The 17,711-nt window shown below is 44.7% G+C and overlaps 1 protein-coding gene across 2 annotated transcripts in view; it reads right to left on the reverse strand.

Moving 5' to 3' along the window:
* Positions 1–17,064, reverse strand: part of LOC148009099 (uncharacterized) — a 240,525-nt gene extending 223,461 nt beyond the window's left edge. For both annotated transcript variants that reach the window (XM_087673820.1, XM_087673822.1), the window contains exon 1: positions 16,858–17,064. In XM_087673820.1, coding sequence (XP_087529946.1) covers positions 16,858–17,043 — 186 coding nt within the window. In that variant the 5' untranslated portion in view covers positions 17,044–17,064. The remainder of the gene's footprint in view (positions 1–16,857) is intronic.
* Between the last annotated feature and the right edge of the window lie 647 nt (positions 17,065–17,711).

Raw genomic sequence — 17,711 nt, forward strand, 5'->3', positions numbered from 1 at the left:
AGACACAGGGATTTCCATCCTTTGCTTATGGTGCCTCATCATACTTTCCATGGGCCACGCTTACACAGGGATTCCCATCCTCTACTCCACATGTCCCTATCCCTCCACCATGGGCTTCTCATGCGGTTACCATGCCCATGCCTAGTCAATCCATGCCCACCTTCAGATCCACTATGCACACTTTCTACATGCATGGTGGGCACTATGGGATTAGTTCCCAAGTGTTCTCCACTCCCCCACCTGTCCACCCTACCCTCATTACAAACCTTATCTATCTCCTAGCACTACCACTCCCATTGCAACAACCAAGAATGCATTTTTTGGTAAGGCTCCTTTTAACAAGTCGAATTGCACCACTTGGTCAAACTTCATGCAACAAATGCTTGAATCTTAGGAACTTTGGAACCTTGTCATGGTCTGGAGCCTATGCCAAACCCTTCATTAGCTCACCATGATCACATCTATCCGGCGTCAATGGAGAGCTCACAATGCCACAGCCAATGTTGAGTTAATGTAAGGGTTGCTTCATGAGTTTCACTCTCGGTTACAGCATTTTCCCCTTGCATCTGAACATTGGAGTCGTCTCATAGACCGCTATGCGGCAAGTGATCACAGTCGACATATCAATCTCGATTTTGAGCTTCAAGAGTTTTCCATTAAGAAAGAGGATGATCTGAAAGTCAAGTGGGTTGGCCTTCCTTTCTAGCCTTGCTTTGGGCCTAAGAGGGGGTGTTAAGCTGAATAGCCTCTCAAACAGCCCCAAAGCATGCTTATTTGATGAAAAACCCTATAACATGACACAATTTGAGAAAGTTTTTTGTGAAACCCTAATTTGGGAGGGCACATCCACACAATCTTCCCCCATTCAATCTTCATCCCTTTGTGCAGGTTTTTAACCCTTGTGTGCAGATTTCAGCCATTAGTCTCCTTCCACATGGCTATCCAACCTTCACGACTATTGCCACTCTACTTTCTGCTACCCTAGCTGCTGACGACTCCCCTTGGAGTTGCCACCAACTACCTAGATGTCTTCATTTGTTGCATTTGTCAAAAGATGATGTACCAGCAAGACAGTAGGGTTTGCAGGGAGGAACACGGAGTGAACTTGGCAAACATGGAGAAGAGAAGAGAAGAGAAGAGAGAAGAAACTCTGATGAATGGAATGATGAAGTTCTGAATCATGGAGTGAATGTGATACAAGGGAACAAGGGTGCCGTAGCACAAGGAAGACGATGAAGACAGCCACAAACCACGAACCACAATGTCCTCCTGAAGGGGTGTGAGGGTAGTGGAGAGGCTGGAGAGGAGAGGTGACGGACTAAATGAATCAGTCGTGAGGAATGAATGAGAGAGTGGCCTATAAATAGGCACAGACAGTCTAGGATGGCGCCCCTTTTTGGGGCTGCAAATCCTAAACGCAAAAACGCAAAACGCGGGTGAAGGGTGAAGGGTTTCTCAACAACCCCTCTCAGGCCCAAAAGGGGAAACAAGAGAAGAGTGAGGTGGAGATGCAATGCTACATGCTGAAGAATGCTCATACAACAGGTGCCACTTGGGCAATGTCCCTCGTGGGGAAATTGTTCACTTGCCCAAGCGCCCTAGTACAAAGATGATGAAATCATGCAATGCCTAGGAGGTAGAGGATCCCTAAGATCCAAGATTTCCACCTGAAAGGGAACCGGCCGTAAAGAACAGTAGACACAGTGAACTGGAGAACCCGAAACTCAACCTCGGGAGAGAAGCCACTAGCTCCGTGCATCCATGCTAGAAGGAATACGAAGGCCTCGTCACCAAGTCGCGGCTGAACCTCCAAGGTCCCGATCTAGGTGGTACCTGAAGATCCTGGGTATCAGTAGAAGAGATGATTGGTCGAAGACAACCACCCCAAGAAAGTAGAGGATGGGTGAAGAGCTTCATGTGGAGTAGATTCCCCCTCTGAGGTGGGCGGTGAAGGGGCCCCCACTGAAGTCGAAGAAGAAGTAGATGCCCCCACTGAGGGCAAAGAAATAACATCCCCCTCTAAACCCCCCCTCTGAAGTAGATAGGGAATCCAAAAACTCATGGATCACAGACTCCAAAATGTCTAATGACGAAGGAAGTGCCACCAATCGTATTGAAGAAGGTATCTGGGGTGCCGAAGAGCTCCCAGAGGTAGCCTCTCAAACCTGAGTAGTCGAGGGTGGGGAAGGGTGGGGCTCAGAATGAGCAAGAGGTGGGCAACAGTCACTGTCTCTCAGTGGAGCAGACTGGGTAGCCGAAGAAGAGAAAGGAGTCAAGCAACCACTGTCTCTCGAAGGAGCAGACTAATGAGGAGACGATATCAAACAATCACTGTCTCTCGATGGATGGACTACAGATCTATAGGTCATGGAAGCAATTGTACCTGAAAATAAGTGGGAGAAGATTGCCACTGGCATTGCAACGATCTCCAGGAGGTCGTAGCACCAATCGATCCTCCATGTGCTCGAAAGGACTTAGTGCGCATTAGTACGTCTTATTGCCTTGAGCATAGTACTCTAATAGCTGATCCAGAATGATCTCTGTGGCCCAAAAAGGAGAGGTGGCACAAAGAGTGCCTGGTGGAAGACAAATATACTCAGGGGGGGTGGGGAGCAAGAGTCGAAGTCGGCAAGCATTGGTGGTGTGTCCGACGATGCCACAGTAGGAGCACCCAATAGTTTGGACATCTGTTGGTAAAGAAGCCATGGATACCAGTATGCCTTGCTGAAGAAGGAAGAGATCAGCCACCATGAACCACGAACTACAATGTCCGCCTCAAGGGGTATGAGGGCAGTGTGAAGCACGAACTGCAATGTTTGCCTCAAGGAGTGGGAGGGTAGTGGAAGGGTTGGAAGTGAGCTGCCAGTGGGAGGAGGATATGATAGCAACAGTAAGAGGTTGCAATAAGTAAAAAAACGTAGGTGAGGAAAGAGAAAGACTTAAAACAAAGGCAGCAAGTGAGAAAAACTAAAAACGCAAGCAGGACAACCTGCAGGAGAGAGAAAGACTAAAAACGCAAAAAAAAACAGCAGCAACAGTCAATATGTTGAAATCAGCTCCGAACAGTGTGATAGGCTGGAAACAGGCGCCAGACTATTGTAGACAGCAATGGCCAGCTTGGATCGCAATGTTCTCTGTGTTTGGAGTGTGGGCACCAAGCTGAAATACCTGAAATCTGCAAAAACGAGATTGTTTTCTGAATGGAGAGTGATCAGCAACAATCGTTTTGCTATGAACAGCTGCAAACTGCGGGTGAAAGGCTGAAAACAGGCGCCAGACTGTAGATGACATCAAGGGACAGCTGAGACTGTGATGTCCTCTGCCAAAGGGGTGTGGGCAGCAAGGTGAAAACACCTGAAACCTGCAAAAACGAGATTTTCATGCAGCGGAAGAAGAAGAGAAGTGGATGCCGAATCCGCCACCGGTCTTTGCCTTCACTGAAATGAAAGATCTTCGCTGCTAGGTGAGCAGATCTAGCTCTGATACCATGTCAAAAGATGACATACCAGCAAGACAGTAGGGTTTGCGGGGAGGAACACAGAGTGAACTCGACAAACATGGAAAAGAGAAGGGAAGAGAGAAGAAACTCTGATGAATGGAATGATGAAGTTCTGAATCATGGAGTGAATGTGATACAAGGGAACAAGGGTGTCATAGCACAAGGAAGATGATGAAGACAACCACGAACCACGAACCGCAATGTCCTCCTGAAGGGGTGTGAGGGTAGTGGAGAGGCTGGAGAGAAGAGGTGATGGACTGAATGAATCAGCCATGAGGAATGAATGAGAGAGTGGCCTATAAATAGGCACAGTCAGTCTAGGATGGCGCCCCTTTTTGGGGCTACAAGCCCTAAACGCAAACCCTAAACGCAAAACACAGAAACGCAAAAACGCAAACTGCGAGTGAAGGGTGAAGGGTTTCTCAACAGCGTTTGGTGCTGATCAGCCATCGCTAGCATCCTCACCTCCTCCAACTGCTTGTATTTGGCATGTTGCTTCCCACACATCGGGTGGCTAATCAGTCTCCTTCCTCTGTGTGTCACTATGCCTACCTGTGTTTGGTATCCTGCTACCCAAGCGACAGTGTTCAGCACTCTTCCTCCATCAGGCAATCCTCTGTTTGTCGCATTTACAGCCTTCTAGTGCCACCTAGGTCCTTCTACATCATCACTGCTTACGTTTGGTTCTCTAGCAACATCTCTCATCATCGTTTTGCAACTTCCTCTCCTTCAATACTCTAACTCATAATCACAACCCTCGAGATCCATCTCCAGTGGACGTCACTCTCCGACACTACTGTTTTGCCCTTGGGCACTTTGTACACTCTTCATTCATGTGCAGTTTTGTTTGAGTTTTTGAGTTTTTCTTTTAGGGTTTGAATTTAACACATCTGTGTCTATATCATTATGTTTCTGTCGTGGTCGTACACTTTGTGTTTCCTTTGTGCCAACCCTAGCACCTACTCCACAAATTTCTTCACAAATTTCTCCACAAATTTCCTTTGTGCCAACCCTAGCATTATGTTCGTCTAAACGTGCATCTATGCACATTTATCCTTTTTCAATCTTTGGAGTGGTCGACTCTAAATGCACCATATTCGTGGAATTGTATATGGCAATCTCCCTTGCTTGCTTAGCTTGTCTAGCTTGCTTTCCGCAATGCTTTTTTGCCTCTCCACATACTCACCATAGATGCTTCCCATAGTTAGCCTCTTTCCTTCGTTATCGACACCCTATAGTGGTTGGGATATGTTTGTTTTATGAAGGTCTTGGGGCTCACCATCCCTATCTCCCCTTGGGACACTATTACTCAATTGACTAAAAACTCTTTTTTAAGACTCACTTAATGCTAAATCTTTTGAAAACAAAACAAAAGCCCTCAAAACAAAGAAAACAAAAACAAAAACAAAGTCCACTATTTTTCTATCCGCCTTTGCAGGACTTAATAGACCAATGGGCAACCAATGAGCACCCTTTGTATCATGGTCAATCCTCTCTAGGGCGAATACTTGGGCTCCCTTGGTAAGATAACCATCACCTCTATAGTCTTGGTAGGTCACTAGGGAATCAACATGCACCCTTTGCCCAATGCCTTGGGTGCTTTGGGTTGGACACCTTAGGGAAAAGACAAGAAAAAGGGCTCGAGCCTCGAGCTTGTTTACTATCCCTTTCTATTCTAGTTTTAGGCCTAAGAGAGGTGTTAAGCTAAATTACCATTAGCTTTCATTAAACAACCCAAAACTCAACTTAATTAATGAATTCTAAGCATTTTTCTAAAGCGGAAATGATTCGAGAGAGTTTCAATGTCCCATATGCAAAACCTAATTTTGGGAGGCCCAAACTTTCTATAAGCCGCCCCACGCTGTCTACATCCATCTAATGTCACTTTCCAGCCTTCACCTCCATGTCCGCACCCCATATTGCCTTCACCAACTAATGAAGCCCCTCACCCTACTGCATTTGCACCTAGCAACCGGCCCTAAGCTGCGTTTTTCTGATCGGCACATCCATGGGCACCTGGTGACCTCTCCTTGGCTGCATTTGGACCATCCAGCTACTGCCCTGCACTCCACGTCACTCACACTACTGCATTTTGACCCTACAGCTACCGTCCACACTGTTGCCCACCTCCAGACATTGTGTTTGCTACTTTTCTCTCTCCTCTGTCTATTTGACACTGATCCACTGACATCTCTAGTGCTCTTTTTGCTATTGCTAGACGTATTTGGAGACTGCCTTACTGCTTTTTAGGATCCGTTGGAGTATGACACTCTCCAACTCATCATCTCTACATCGGTCCTCGACGCATGAGAGTTCAAGATATACTATTCATTCATTGCATGAGCATTGTATTATTCAAATTCATTCATTTCAGACTCTTCATCGTGTTCATTATCTTTGAGTTACCCTAACCCTAACTGTGTTTTGTTTAGTTTGTGCTTTGTTGTACATTTGTATTTGTGTTTCTATCTTGGAGTATTTCTTTATATATGGCAGCAGCAAACGCAAATCTGAAGAGTCTAGATTAGGCCAAAACATGTCTAGGACAGCTCGAAAGAATGGGCAGTAGCTTGAATACAGTTTAGATGACGAAGACAACTAGTGAAATTGCAAACGTAACTACAAATGATGTGTGGCAAGCATGCAAGAGCTACTGATCAGTAACTGCACGCTCGAGATGCATGCACCAGTGAAAATGGAGCAGTTTGATGGGCGCCAAGTAAGAGGATAAGGCTTGGAATTTTCAGCTGATGGCTGATTGGCAATCGCCAATAGTAAACATAGACCTGGAGGGTTGAAGACAGCCATCAATGGCTGATGGAGGACTGGATGTAAGCACCTACTAATGGACAACAAACTCGAACTGAGATATCCATTGGGAATGGATGTGGACAAGAGAGAATAGTTTCTCTTCTCATCCCCAATTGCATGTACATACCTTCGTTAGAGAACATGCATTGTTCGTGCTTTATGTGAATGATCTCATTTTGACAGGTGACTATGTCCAAAAGGTCAAGCAGATGAAGAAGGCACTACAATGGTGTTTGAGATGACGGATATGAACCTTCTGTTAGCCAGTCATTTCCTGGACACTGAGTACGGCAATGTCACGTCAGCAGGCACCACGTCAGCACCTGCAGTCAGACAACTTTTTTGCTACAGTCGGCTGCCGACCTGGTCCAGTTATTTCCTATTTTTTGGCTATTTATAGCCAGTTCCTGGCACACTCCAGCATTCATTATTTCAGATACTGATCTTGAGATTTGTTGGCTGAGACAGACTGTGCTCGAGCTGACGGAGATCGAGGTCATCAAGTCGGACACATACGCAGATATTTCCTTTGCCCCCTTGTGTATTTCTGCACTCTTATACAGCATACTACACTGCAGATTTTCTACATTTACACTCCTTTTCTCTCTCTCCTCTCTGTGTTCACTCTCTCTTAGTCTTTGTCCTACACTTCCGCATCGCTGCACTCTGACATGGTATCAGAGCGGTGAAGATGGACTGACTGAGGGATGAACCTATCCGAAGAGAAGATTTCAGCGCGACACAAGGCTGCGTTTTCCAGGATTCGAGGGCGAACGGGAGGGCTACGCATCGGATCAAGGCTGAAGCGAGTGTGGGCGTGCGGGAAAAGAGTCTAATCAGTGAATTTGCTGCAGGTTATTGCTGTTCGAAGGGGAGGAAGGCTGCGTTTGAGGCCTTCCATTGCAGATTTTACCTTTTCATCACCTCCAACGGGTGAAGAAGGTTTGGGCAGCGGAGGAACCAGCCCTAAAAGGCTACGTTTTCACAATCCGAGGGGGACTGATTTTGCATTCGTGTAGGTATTGCAGGTTAACATGTCTACAGAGACTGATTTGGAGTTCCAGGCGATCATGGACAGAAAGCTTCATGTCCTACCGGCTCTTCCATCAAATCAAAAGCTTGATGGTGACAATTACCGCATATGGCGGATGATGATTAACAGGCCCTCGGTGAGGGATGAGTCCAAACTCTCTTCCAATGCTCGTGCAGAGTTAACCAAGCCCCAGTCTCATTGGGACAAACTGAATGCCAAGATTCAATCTTTTTTGTTTCTGTCTTTTACCTAGTTGTGATAGCTCACATCGAGCACTTAACAGTGCCTCGTGAGATATGGCTGGAGCTCGACCAGATGTACAACCAGATGGCCCCGATGAAGAGGGTTTCTTTGGATGTGCATATGCGGACTGTGTCCGTGAGTAAGTCTTCTTCGCTTCGGGAACACATCAACAAGCTTCGACAGCTTCAGATGCAGGTTCAAAATGCGGGGAAACCTATTTTCTCCGAAGACATGGCAATCACTTTACTATCTCAGTTGCCGCCACGATTCGTTACCTTTTATTCGGCTCTTATTGCATCAGGGCGGGAGTCGACTCTTCGGTGGGAAGAGTTCATTCCTATGGTCTTGGACAAGAAGAAACAACTGAAGAGACAGAATGCTTCCAAATCGGAGGCATTGGTTGGTCAAGCCTCTCAGAAGAAGGGGAAGGACCAAAAGGAGGAGGAGGAGGACAACAAATCCAAGAAGAACAAGAAGGAATGGATTTGCTATATTTGTGGAAAGACAGGTCACTGAAAGAAGGATTGCAGACAAAGACAAAAAGAATACCGAGAAGAAGGACACGAAGGATTCTGGAGCAGTGGCTGCACCCTCATCCGCTGCTTTTCTACACTTAGCAGTCATTGAGGACTCTACACCGAAGACTTCTGATGTTGCGATGACAACTCCCCAGGCTCGAGAGTGGATTGTGGACAGTGGTGCCTCACGGCACATGACTCCTTCCGTTGGTGTTGCCCATTTGCAACCTTCGCGTGGGCGGATTCTCATTAGAGACAGCTCTTCTGTGTCTATTGCTGCGCGGGGTGAGATGCAGCCTATTCCAGATGGACATGGTGGTACCCACACTTCTGAGGTGTTGCATGTGCCAGGTTTGGGGTATCATTTACTTTCGGTCCATAAGATTTGTGCTATTGGCCTCTTGGTGGAGTTTGACAATGATACTGTTCGAGTCCTTGATCGTGGATCGAGGAAGGTTCTCTCTGCAGGGTATGAGGAGAATGGCGTCTACAAATTGAAGTCTTCTTCAGCTCTTACTTCTCTTCTTCTTACTTCTCAGGCACAGTCCGAGCTCTCGCATGCTCGGTTTGGCCACCTGAACTACGAGTACCTTCGGAAGGCATCGCGAGGGTCGTTTGTCTGAGGATTGCCGGACATAGTGGTGAGCCATCAGCCATGTGTCTTCTGCATTCGTGGGAAACTGCATCGGGATGCGATTCCCAACAAAGCTTCTAGGTGGTCTACTTCACCCATGGAGCTTGTATCTACGGATCTTTGTGGTCCGATGAGAACGGAGTCCCTGAAGGGGAGCTTGTACTTCATGTTGATCGTAGATGACTACAGCAGGACGACTTGGGCCTATTTCTTGACTTTGAAGTCAAAGGCTTTCTCTCACTTCAAGAATTGGCTTCTCTTTGAGGAGAACCATTCTAGCTGGCAATTGAAGACCTTGCGTTCAGACAAGGGAGGTGAATTTATGTCTAATGAGTTTGATCGTTTTTGTGCAGATAGGGGCATTCACCAGGAGTTTGCTAACACCAACACTCCCCAAGAGAATGGCATTTTGGAGCGGAAGAACCAAAGTGTGATCAAGATGGTACGCATCATGATGGAGCACAGACAGACACCTCAGTTTCTGTGGGCCGAGGCAGTGGCTACCGCAGTTCACATCCTCAATCGATCTCCCACTTCGGCCCTTGACAGGATGACACCTTTTGAGGCTTACTTCGAGACTAAGCCTGATGTCTCTTATTTCAAGATCTTTGGGTGTGACGCTTATGTGCACATTCCGAAGACATAGCATGATAAGTTCAAGGCGGCTTCTCAACGACAGGTTTTTGTTGGCTATAGCTCCCAATCCCAAGGTTATCGTTTGTTTGATCCCATCAAGCGAGATGTCTACACGAGCCAAGATGTGCGGTTTGTGGAAGTTCCGACCACAGAGGGGGGTGAGGAGCACCTGTCCTTGAAGATCCAGGGGAGAGTTGCGCTTCCGAGACAGTTCCTCTGGAGCCAGAGCCTCTTGATGGAGATTCTTCTTCTGATTCAGAGTCTTCTCTTCCACCGGCAACCCTCGAGGAGCTTTCGCTGGTGGATGTTCCTGAGTCTTTAGCAGATAGAGAACGACGCGGAGAGGTTTGTCCTCCTCGTTGGGCCCGTGACACACTCCGAAATTCAGCAATCAAGGGGGTCCCTGAGAAGTGGAAACCGCAGAATGGACCGCGGAGATCATGGAGGACCCAAGCACATTCTTCGGAGCTTGTTTGCTCCAACTATTGTTTGCTGACCCGTGTGATGCAAGATCATGAGCCCACTTCAGTGAAGGAGGCTTTGCAGTCTGATTATTGGCGGAAGGCCATGGAAGCCGAGTTGGAGGCTATTGAGAGGAATGGCACTTGATCTCTTGTGCCTTGTCCCTCTCACAAGAAGGTGATTGGTGTCAAGTGGGTCTTCAAGACCAAGTATCTTAGCAATGGTTCTTTGGACAAGCACAAGGCTCGCCTTGTTGCTAAAGGTTTTGCTCAACGCCTAAGCATTGATTTGCATGATACTTTTGCCCCCACTGCTCGCATGGCGACTATTCAAGCTGTTCTTGCCTTGGCTAGCCATAGGAGATGGCCTGTTTATCAATTGGATGTGAAGTCGGCCTTACTTAATGGTGACTTGCAGGAGGAGATCTATGTTGAGTAGCCTCCTGGCTTTGGATCCTCAGATGGGAAAGTTTACAGGTTGAAGAAGGCCTTGTCTGGCCTCAAGCAGGGTCTGTGTGCATGGAACGAGAAGATTGACTCGTTTCTTCACTTGACGTTGGGATATCGACGCTCTAAGGCTGATCCGCAACTTTATGTACACACTTCCGAGGTTGGTCGTGTGTTGTTTGTGTTATATGTTGATGATTTGATTCTGACAAGGGATCGTGCACAGAAGGTCCGAGAGACCAAGAAAGCTTTACATCAGGCATTCGAGATGATGGATTTGGGGCTTCTTCATTTCTTCTTAGGTCACGAGATCTATCAGTCTCAAAGGGGGTTTTTCATCTCTCAGTAGAGGTACAATGAGGAGCTCTTGGTGACTTTCGAGATGGAGACTTATCGGCTCATTACTACTCCTATGGATCCGAATTGAAAGGCCACTTCACACTCAGATTCTCCCGTGATGGATGCTTCATGCTAACGTTAGTTGATTGGATCCTTGATTTGGCTTCTCAACACTCGTGTTGATCTTTGTTTTGCTGTGGATCTTTTGGCAGGGTACATGACTGAACCCAAACAAGTGCATTGGCAGGCTGCCCTGAGGATTCTTCGGTATTTGAGGGGGGACTCTGACTTAGGGATTTCTTATCCCGTAGGTTCAGATGCTTCAGATCTGGTTTTTGCAGGTTGGAGTGACTCGGACTGGGCTGGCGATGTGGACCACCGACGGTCTATTACAGGCTACCGTTTTACCTTGGGTGCAAGTGTTATCTCTTGGAGTAGCAAGAAGCAGCCCATGATAGCCCTATGTTCTACTAAGGTGGAGTATCGAGCTGCGTCTTCCACCACATGTAAAGTTTGTGCCTTCGGAGATTGTTGGAGGAGCTTGGCTGCCCCGAGACTCGTCCTACTCTTCAACGATGGGACAATGAGAGTTGATACGAAATCCTGTATTCCATGCCTCGACAAAGCACATTGAGATCCAGTATCACTTCATTCAGGAGAAGCTTTTGGATGGGACCGTTGATGTGAAGTATTCCAAGATGGAGGATAATCTTGCAGATTTGTTTACGAAGGCGCTTCCCCAGGTTCTTCTTCGGTAGCATTCCAAATCCCTCAATCTTTTGACCTGTCCAGGATCTAAGAGGGGGTGTTAGCCAGTCATTTCCTAGACAGTGAGTATGGCAATGCCACGTTAGCAGGTGCCATATCAGCACCTGCTATTGAACAATTTACTGCAATCGGACAGTTTTTTTTACTACAATCAGTTGCATTTTATGCAGCCGACCTGGTGCAGTTATTTCCTATTTTTTGGCTATTTATAGCCAGTTCATGGCACACTCCAGCATTCATTATTTCAGATTCTGATCTTGAGATCTATTGGCTGAGACAGACTGTGCTCGGACTGTCCTCGGGCTGACAGAGATCGAGGTCATCAAGTCGGAGACATACACAGATATTTCCTCTACCCCCTTGTGTATTTCTGCACTCTTACACAGCATACTACACCGCAGATTTTCTGCGTTTACACCGTCTCCTTTTCTCTCTCTCTTCTCTCTATGCTCACTCTCTCTCAGTCTTTGTCCTACGCTTCCGCATCACTGCACTCTGACACCTTCTCTATTTCTTTTTAGGTCATGAGATTTTGCAAACTTTGAGAGGGACTTTCATCTCTTAACAGCGGCATGTGCAGGAGCTTTTAACTATGTTTGAGATGGAGGGATGCAACGCCATTTCTACTCCTATGGATCCAAACTGAAAGACTACGACCCATGCAAATTCATTGGCAACGGTTGCAAGTAATTGATTGAGTCCTTGATATGGCTTCATAACACCAAGGTTGATTTGTGCTTTCTTGTAGGTTTACTTGTAGGGTTCATGAGTGGACCCAAGGTGGTTCATTGGAAGGCTACTATGAGGATTTTGCAATTCCTGAGGTGAAACACAATCTTGGTATTCATTATGCAACAAGTACTAGAGATTCAGCTTTGGTTCTGACAGGCTAGACAGATTCAAATTGGGCCGGAGATAATGACCAACAGAGGTCAATGATACGATATTGCTTTACTTTGGGTGCAGGTGTTATCTCATGGAGTAGCAATAAGCAGCCTACATTTGCCCTTTCTTCTAGAGAGGCGGAGTATAGAGCCTCATCGCATTGCTTTAGCACGGAACCCTGTGTTTCATACTAGGTCGAACCACATTGAGATACAATACCAATTTCGATAAGCTCTTGGATGAGACTCTTGAGGTGATATATTGCAAGACAGAGAATAATCTAGTAGATTTGTTTATGAAGACGCTTCCTCGCATTATTCTATGATAGCACTCCACATCCCTGAGCCTTATGCCACATCCAAGATTTGAGAGGGGCTATTAGAGATTAGTCATCCTCTGGATTAGCATTCTCAAGCTTTAATTGGTACAGTCCATTCTCTTGAGCACAATTATGCATTTCCTGTCAGTTTTGGGCATTTTTCAATAATCACCACATGTAGGCACCCACCTTTTACTTAGCAAGGGTAGTGCCACTTGGCAATACAGCAACATGTCGTGATTATTAGGAATTATTTTATGTGCAATCAGTTGCAATTATTGGCTGGGCAACAGCTTTTTTTGGCCAATTTGTGTTTGCTAGCCGCCCTACTTATGTTAGGGCATTACTTTCAGCTATTTATAGTCGGCTGCATATGTGCCCTTCATACTTGTCATTCAAGGTGATGCAAAGAGAGATCGGCTTAAGGAGATACTTCAACAACCCATTTGTATATCTGCCTTCTTCATTTCAGCATTCATTAACTGCAGATTTATGCATTCTTCTATCTCTTTTCTCTCTCCCTCTTCTCTTGTGTTCATTGTCTTTCAACATTGTCCATACGCTTCCACATTCACTGCACTCTCACAATACGGTCACTGGAAACAACCGTTTCCTAGCATTTTTACTCGAAAATTCCGTTTCCTATGAGTTTTCATTGTCCTTTCTATTTCATCCATTTCATAACATTTGCCCCAAGTATCACCTAGACGTTTCTTCTATCTAGTGCTTGTTTGTTGATTTCTTACTACCTTTAGTAATTATGTGATACCCCTAGTAATTATGTTGATTTAATTAAGATGAACTCTCATATTGATACCCCTAGCAATTAGCATGGTGAACATTGCACTAGCAAGGAATAATTTGACACCGCGGCATGTGATGGACAAGTATATAGGGTATACCATACAAGGACTAGGAAAAAGCAACAATGTGCAATGTGAAACTTTAATTGAATTGAAAGTTTGCGCCTTAGATTTGGATTAAATAAAAGTTTCCCCCAATAAGCAACTCACTTAAGTTATAAAGCAATCCCTAAGCTTAATAGGATTTGAATAAGGAGCAACAAGTTACTCATTTGGAAACTTGGTCTTGGCTATTCGGGACTCTCTCTCTCTCATTTTCAGCAACCCAAGTTTGGGAGCTATCGCAAGGTGCTAGACAACTAGGAATCAATCTCCATCTTCTCCTTTCTCTCTCTCTTTTGTTGTACAAACTTTGTTTTATAGCAAATCGAAATTAGGCTTTGCTCTATAAATTTTGGCTTATAGAAGATCATAGCTGGGTTTGTTGTTTACAACAAGTCATTGGCTAGGGTTTTTTAGAAATTAGTCATTTGGGTGTGGAATTGCTTTGTGAAGACATTCCAACAAAACCCCCAATTTGCCCCTTGTTTCAGATTGACGAATCATTGAAGATTCAAGGCAAACATTGCAAAATGTTTAAAAATAAAGTCAGCATCCAATCCCAAGACAAATATATAGTAGAGATTAGAATATATGCACAACAGACTTATAAGTTTGAATTACTTCAATTTCATAGTGAATTAAAGGTGCATTGGTTAGGGCAAAGCTTTGAGATTGTTGGACAATCAAGGCTGACACCTCATTCAGTGACTCGTATCAATCTAAGATTGATATTAGTATGAATTTCTCATTGATTACAATATGGCATCAATGAGAGACCATGGATGCATTGTTCAATGTCATGTTGGTCGATATTGGAGTGATTGCACCTTTGTATGCTTGTTGGTCAAGGTTGTTGATAAGAGCATTGTTGGTCAAGGTTGGTGAGAGCATTTGAGGATATAGCAATGGTTTGAGTGTATAGTTGTGACAAATTCAAAGCTTATTGGTTAAGGTTGGTGAGAGCATTTGAGGATATAGCAATTGAGCCATTCTGGTCCACTGAAGAGCCAAGCACGAGCATTAGCAAAGAAAGTGTTGGTCTGTGATAGCTAAGTTGATCACACGGGTGGGTGTAAAGACCGATCTTCAATATTTTTAAAAAAAAAACCATAAGGGATGCTCACCTTGAGGGCCAATCTTATGTCATCTCTTGTGCAAGAGCACTCTATCTCTCAGCTTTTTTGTATTATTATTTTCCTCTGCTGAATTGAATAATGTGTATGCTGTAAGTTTGTGTTCATTGCCCTAAAGATCAAATCTTTTTTTTTTCATAATGAGTAATTATATTAATCACATGAGAAATACAAGAGTCACGGCAAAGTAGCAAAAGAAATTGCCGTATGATAGGAAACCGAATCCTTGCTAGGGAGAAGGCCACCATGTTGAATAAGTTCAGCTGCCAATCGATAAGACCCTTGAGCTTAGCAATATGACTTTGAACTCCAAAGGTAGAATCAAAGATGAAGGCGTTACGAGTGACCCAGTTGTGCCAACAGCCCCAGAACCTAAGAGAATGAAACAAGATCTTCATATGTGGCTGCATGAGAGTGGGATATTTTGCCTTACCAAAGACCCAATCAAAGGGGATTAAAGTGGAATCTTTCTGGCTAATGGGCATGAAATAAATCTATAGTGGGAAGATTCCACACTCATAGTACAAAAGAAATAGTTGCCATTCAAAATACGGCGCCTGGAAAGAGCCAAGCCAAGGGATACGCCACCCATCGGTATTCTCTTTTCAAAAACTTTGCATTTGATTAGAGTCTTATTTAGGCACCCTTCCATAATAATCAATTTCCATGTTGCCTTGCTTTTATGAAGTCTCCAAACAACATTGGATTTGGTCACTAACCAACGGTGATCTCTAACCATAAGGTGATATATCTAGCTAACCAGAGCACCCTCTAGATTTGGCTGATTCACAGATTCCAATCTTGCCAAGGATGATAAGAATCATGGTGAAAGGCTATCAATCTTGCAACTACATTGAGATCTTACCCCATAAATCACAATATCACAAGGAATCTGCAAAACACATCTGGCTGTGCAAAAAGGCATCGACACACTATGAGCCAATAGAGTCACATCTGCAATAGAGACCAAGTCCAAACATGCCATCCAATTGAACTTAGAGCGATCATCTTATTTCCCTTCCCAAGAGAGCAGCCGAGACTTAGCCAACAATTCAATCTACAAGGAATTAGCATGTAATCTATCATCTGTTGGATCCCAATTCACCTTCCGAAGGACAACCTTCCATGAGTATGCCAAATGGGTACAGAAGAAGGAACCGAAAGCTGGGAATCAGTGTTGAGTGCCACATGCCTATCCTCAATCAATCTTCAAACATGTTGCCCCAATTCAGACATGCTGCATGCCCACCCTCAAGTTGCATTCCACCATGAACACCCCAAATCGTCGAATTCACGAACACTCCAATTTGTCGGCCAGACAGTTTTCTCACTACTCATTGTAGCAGGCACCAATAGAATGTGCACAAATGCTGCCCTTTGCAGCCACCGAGCCTTTGCTTGTAACATCCTTCTTGTCAGTATGTCTTAGTCTAACATCCTTTACCTACTATATCCCAAAAACTTGCTTCAGCACTATGAAGGCATCCCCTCACCCTTCACCTCTTTGATCCACATGTCATGGACCACCTCTAAGACTTCTTCAAACATTGCATTGTCCGCTTCATTGTTACTCTGCATATTCAGCTTAAATCCTTGCTTTTTTATCAATATTCCATATGAGTCTTACAATGATGGACCTCCAAAAGCTTCCTTATGTCTTCTCTTGTAAGAATCATCAAAGAAAAGAGTGAAAGCATTCTCAATATATGGTGGCTCACGTGGGGGCTTTCGTACCTCCTTTTCTTTTATCATCTTAGGATTCCCTTTGTAGGTGCGGAAGTCTGCCACAGTTGCTATGGTACTTTCCCTCTACATTCGGATGATCCATAGGAGACTGGTAAGCGATGTAGCCTAGTCAAGTCTGAGTTGAGTGATAAAGTCGACGTATGGATGCTAGGAGCTTAATTATGCTTTCCGTAAAGATACTAACAACCAGATTGCTCACCGGCAAGGAGCTTAAGCCCTCCTACAGAATTATACTCCGGCAGAAACAAGTGATACCCTCTCAACCCATAAGAGCGAGCTTAGTACTATCGACTTGCAATTCCAAACTGGCCGTTGCAAGAAACACACACGCTGGTGAAAGGATGAGTTGCACCGACTTGGAAAAAAAGATAGCAATTCCAAACTAGCCGCTGCAAGAAACACACACGCTGGTGAAAGGATGAGTTGCACCGACTCGCAAGACTGTCATCAATGCAAGGCACTATTAATCCGCATTCTCACCTGGGCATCAATTCCGGCTTTCCTGAGCTGAAGGGCAGCTGCGAGTCCACCCAGCCCACCACCCACGATCACCACCCGGTCTACCAAGGGCTTCGACCCACAGTCATTACTACTCGACATCGTCGTCTTGTGCGCCCCTAGAGCCGGAGCTGGCACACTTGCACTCCAAAGCAGCGTCGATGGCATTTCCTAACCCACAGTACAAATGTCGCGACTTGTTTGGTGTTGGGAGTTCTAATGGTCTTTGACTCTGGATTAAAATTAAATTTGAATTTTGAAATTTTCAATATTTTCGAACCTAATAAAATTTGCTTGCTATTAATTTAGAGTGCAAACAAAAAACTGCATTTTAATGTATCTGTACCGGCTACCTACTGAGAAAAAAGTTTTTCATCAACTGTTCAAAACCATTCTTTTAAAATTTTTGGGCCTAATAAGATGGCATTTCTAAGTACAGATATCACTCATTGAGAGTTTAACTATGAAATTAAATTAAATTTAAAAGTGAAAAATATCATGGCATCTTTCGAATTCCAAGCATGCTCCCAAATATAGATACATATTTGCTAAGCACCATTTTCTAAGGGCACACCCACCTTGCAATTTGGGCAATGTCATTGCATGCATTACTAAGGAGCAAATTTCCAAGTTAAGATCGAATGGCCATTTACCCATCCAAAGGCTTTAAACTTGTTTCAATGAAAGGCATCTATGAGTCCTCAAATTTCTCGGAATGGCAAAGTTAGAAATTATCCATCCTAAAAGGAATGCAAAAATGTGAAGGGAGTCTTGATGAAATGGGGGGGAAAGTCAAAAATGCCCATCCAACACAATTTTTTAAATTTTAGATTTAT

The sequence above is a fragment of the Lygodium microphyllum genome, unplaced genomic scaffold (assembly GCF_053477565.2).
Source record: "Lygodium microphyllum isolate KBCC unplaced genomic scaffold, Lygodium_microphyllum_v1.1.10 scaffold_40, whole genome shotgun sequence".
NCBI classification, from domain to species: domain Eukaryota; kingdom Viridiplantae; phylum Streptophyta; class Polypodiopsida; order Schizaeales; family Lygodiaceae; genus Lygodium; species Lygodium microphyllum.